This window comes from Triticum dicoccoides, chromosome 5A (genome assembly GCF_002162155.2).
Source record: "Triticum dicoccoides isolate Atlit2015 ecotype Zavitan chromosome 5A, WEW_v2.0, whole genome shotgun sequence".
In the NCBI taxonomy this organism is placed as follows: Eukaryota; Viridiplantae; Streptophyta; class Magnoliopsida; order Poales; family Poaceae; genus Triticum; species Triticum dicoccoides.
Window position 1 is genome coordinate 600,434,041 of NC_041388.1, and position 4,340 is coordinate 600,438,380.

The 4,340-nt window shown below is 47.8% G+C and overlaps 1 protein-coding gene across 1 annotated transcript; it reads left to right on the top strand.

The window, feature by feature from the left end:
• Nucleotides 1–523: 523 nt before the first annotated feature.
• LOC119303250 lies at nucleotides 524–1,564 on the top strand. The gene is made up of 2 exons (XM_037580360.1): nucleotides 524–759; nucleotides 887–1,564. Exons 1-2 carry the CDS (start codon nucleotides 678–680, stop codon nucleotides 1,087–1,089), a joined length of 285 nt encoding a protein of 94 aa, XP_037436257.1. The 5' UTR covers nucleotides 524–677; the 3' UTR covers nucleotides 1,090–1,564.
• Nucleotides 1,565–4,340: the final 2,776 nt, after the last annotated feature.

The following is a 4,340-nucleotide window of genomic DNA, read 5'->3' on the forward strand; positions in this document are numbered from 1 at the left end:
TTCACGTGATTCCGTGCACAATGTCAACCGCGAACGAATAACCGCACACGTCCTCCAGTCCTCCTAGACAGCCTCTAATCCAACGGCTTAATTTACACGAGCAAGTACACGATCGGGCGCCGTCACGCCACAGGTACAGGTATGAGACTAAACAAAAAGCTGGCCAACATGTGACGGATCCTCACACGATACGGTGCGCACACCGGCCCGCATGGAGACAGGCGAAACCGAAATCGAGCTTTGACTTCGGGTATCTACCAGCTCACGCCCGGGCCGTCGGATCCGTCTACGCGGCAGCTTCCCGTGCGGCGCCGGGATCCCCGAGGGAACCCGCGCGGAAGCCGCGCCACGGGGCCCGCGACACCTGTGGCACGCCGCGGCCGCGGACAGCGGCCACGTCCCGGTCGGGGCCGTCGGAATCCGACGGCGACGCCGCGCCCAAAAGGCCCCCCGATCGATTGCACGCGCATCTCCCGCTTGTCCCACTCCCCGGCTATAAAACCCCGCCCCCGCCGCGCAAACTGGCAACGACGACCCAGCCGGCAGGCAACCAAGAAACAGCTGCTGCTTTATTAGCTTCTTCCATCCATCCCAAAGATCACAGGGCGAAGAGAGGAAGGGAGTGATATTTTTCCGAGGAGGGGAGTGGAAGGAGATCGATCGGTCGAGAACCGAAGATGTGCATGGACCGATCCCCGGTGCCGGCCAAGAAGATCTGGCTCGCCATCGCCTCCCGCCTCGGCCTCCGGCCAACAGCCGGTACGCTCCAACTTCTTCTTCTTCTTAGCTCGTCGATCGTCCTCTTTCTTGCCAACGGCTGCATCTTGTCTCTCTTCGTCGTCGGCGAGTTTCTTGGATTTGTTTCTGACGGATCGGTCGGTTGCAGGGCTGAGGAAGCTGAGGAAGGAGGTGAGGACGTGCGAGTACCGCGACGTGCACATCATGTGGGAGATGCTGAGGGAGATGGACTCCCCGGTGCCCCTGGAGGAGAAGGAGGCCGCCGCCGCCGCGGCCGTCGCGGCGGCCGCCGGCGCCAGGAAGAAGAAGGCGGCGTGGAGCCGCTTCGTCTACTACTGCTGCGCCTTCTGAGCTCCACAGGATGTGATCGATGAACGCGGAAACTGGACAGCTAGCTGGCTGGAACCGCGCCGTCAGAGTTAGAGCAGGCTAGCAGAGAGGCCGTGTGTAGATAGAAACAGCACTGGCCCTCTCACAGGCTGTGCGAATAACCAAACGCGTGTGGATCCGTCCCAAATGGTCCATTGGAGATCGATCATCGTTGTGCGCAAAACAGGATTCAGATTATGAGGATGTGAATTCAGAGGATGGTGAACGAGATGTGCGGCCTACAGCCAAAGAAATCGTATTCTCTTGCCTCAAGAACCACCCTATTACCGGCACGTAGGGCTCCCTTTTCCCCGGAGCAGAGAGAAGAGAGCGATGTTTGTAGTAGTAATTCGTACAAAGAAAATTAAGAAAAAAAATCTATAACATCGGATCTTGCCCCTAAACTTGTTTGTTTGATCTAGCCAATTAATCTTCTTAAAATTGGTTTGCCTTTTCACTATTGTTTGTGGTGATGATTTGTCTCCACTGCAACGATGTCACTTGATTTTGCATGTTGTTGTTGTTTTGTTTTTCTTTGCTTTATCTTCTCTAACTCGTTGGTGATATGGTTTGAATACGTCGAAACCGGAAATAGAACATACCAGAAAGTTCTATCAAGTTGGCAATCACGGATGAAATTTAACGTTCTCGGGTACTCAATCCGTCCAACATCAAGTTTATATTGTTTCTTGTATTGCATCAGTAGAAAATACTATTAACTATGAGTAGTGCAAAAACTATGTAAAATACCATACAAATTAGGTATTAACTATGAGTAGTGTAACAACGATTGGAGAAGAACTGTAATCATTTTGATCAACTGTGGGCATGCTAATCCTTTTGACCAATTGCAAGAACAATCTTCAGCTTTCCAAATCATTTTCTTTCCATCCGTCCTCATCGTTGTCTTTTCCCCGCCCTCCCACCCCTCTTTCTTCAAGAATCTCAGGAGCTCAAAGACATCATTATTCGTTCTCATTTTCTTTTCCGATGAACTCAATTCAAGCTTCTAGTTGTGGTGCCAACCAAACTCTTCAAGCAAAGTCATCTTTGTTTGTATTTCTAAGGCACACCAGTTCAAGTATCTCTTCATATCATTTCTAGTATCTTTTCTTATCATTTCAAGTATCTCTTCATATCATGAATCAAAAATTGAAACATTGACTTTCAAGTTTAGGATTCTTCTTCGATTCACGCTCTTTCAGTTCAATGCCATTTTCCAGTGTCATTGATTCATGAACCTCAAAATTCTGAAATGACCTTGAACGAAGACTAGGAGGTTGTCACCTCATCAGGTCATTCAAGGAAACTGTGAAAGGATGATGAGCACAAGATGAGAGTATAGTTTCTCTTTACAATCATCATTCCAAATGGATTTTATTTTGAGTGGATCCATAACCCATATGTCATCCCATGATCTTACATGGCTTTTCAAATCTTTTCTAGAAGATTCTTGACGTCGGGTCTTTGTTCAGTGTATCCTATCATAGAGATCTAAATGATTTTTGAAGATTAGGTTGTCATATCCTTCAAGCCTTTTGTTCCAAGTATTTCTCAAATCTTTTCCAAGCTTGACGTCAGGATGAGTTCCATCAGTCGGTTGTCTTCTCCAAGATTGCTTTTCAAATCCTTTTTCATCTTTGTTCTTATTTTTTCTCTTTTCACCATTCCAGAGTATCTCAGCAAATTTTTATTTGGGTTCCTCGACAACGTTCTCAGCACTAGAAGACCGAAGAAGAGTTTGCTCTTGATATCTGTCAATTCTCTTAAAGATTCGTGGATTCAACTTTGTGTTTCATTTCCAAGTGTGATTCTGGTTGTCAGAAGTCTTTGTGTTTTCATTAGTATACCAAAGAAGATACCGCGAGGGAATTGGATGCAGATATCTATGAGAATTGATAGTATAAACTTTAATATTTGGATTAGCAATATGAGAATCTTGGAATCAAAGGTACTTAGGCTTGCCTATGCACTTGGGTGAATCAAATAAGCGGGAGTTCGAGTATCTGAAGGAGAAGGTGTGGTCTAGGATCCAGGGCTGGAAAGAAAAACTCTTGTCAAAGGTCGGTAAAGAAATTTCGATCAAGGCCATTACCAAGGATATACCTACGTATGATATGTCTTGTTTCGACCTTGCGAAGGCATTGTGTAAGGAGATTGGCAAATTAATCTGTCTGTGCTGGTGGAGCCAACAGGAAGATGAACACAAGTGTCATTGGATTAGTTGGGAACGCATGACACGGTCAAAGAAAGATGGAGGGTTTGCTTTTCGGGATCTGCACATGTTTAATATGGCTATGATGGCTCGCCAAGGATGGCATCTCTTGCAAAACCTAGATACTCTATGTGGTAAGGTGCTAAAAGCGAAGTATTTCCTAGATTCATCGGTCCTTGAGGCATTAGGGCATCTCCAAGGCGGACATGCAAACCGTCCGGACCACGCTGTCCGGACTGAGGAAGCCATCCAACGCAGGACTGTATAAGTCCGCGGGGTGGTCCGGGCGTGATTTCTCCCGCAAATTGGAGACAAAGTGGGTGGAGGTTTGCGGGAGTCCAGACACCCAAAACTTAGGACTCCGACACCCCCGACCCACCTAATCCCCCTCTTGGTCCCATTTCCTTTCACTCCGCCTCTTCTCTTCCTTTCTTTGCATCCGCACCCTCCACCCCCGCTACCGTTGTTGTTCTTCTCCGGTCGCCACAAAGGCATTGTCGGATGTCCGCAACCAACACCAACGCGCCCGCTCGCTGTTCCAACGAAGCTTTCCACCCTGGAGCCGTTTGTACCCAGGTATGCTCCGCTCCCTATCGACGACTTCCATGGAGGACACCACGCCCGACATGTGTTCGGTAAAATGCCATTGAGCTTATTTTCAAATTCTATGTAATTTTTTAGAGTACGAAGGATGATGAGCTACTCGGCTATGGAGGATAAGTTGTTGTGCGATGCGTGGCTAGCCGTATCTACGGATTTCGTATGCAGGAGCAAAGGGGAGCCATTCTCGGAGCAAATGCATGAAAAGTTTCACGCACAAAAGCACATTGCGCCCTACGACATGTACAACATTCAACCACACTACATGAGGTGGTTGTTGTATCGTTGGCACGCTATCCAGATTAGCTTCACCAAGTTTTGCGATGTGGTTCGTCAGTTTAAGGCAAGGTGGCCATTGCACGCGGCAGAGGACGAGATCGTAAATTTTTCTTCCTCTTGCTCAACTTGTTGATTGATT

Bases quoted from the DNA above. Each gene is read 5' to 3' on its own strand.
- LOC119303250 (XM_037580360.1), top strand. From the start codon at position 678: ATGTGCATGGACCGATCCCCGGTGCCGGCCAAGAAGATCTGGCTCGCC. The intron at 760-886 runs GTACGCTCCAAC...GGTCGGTTGCAG, and splicing joins CGGCCTCCGGCCAACAGCCG to GGCTGAGGAAGCTGAGGAAG.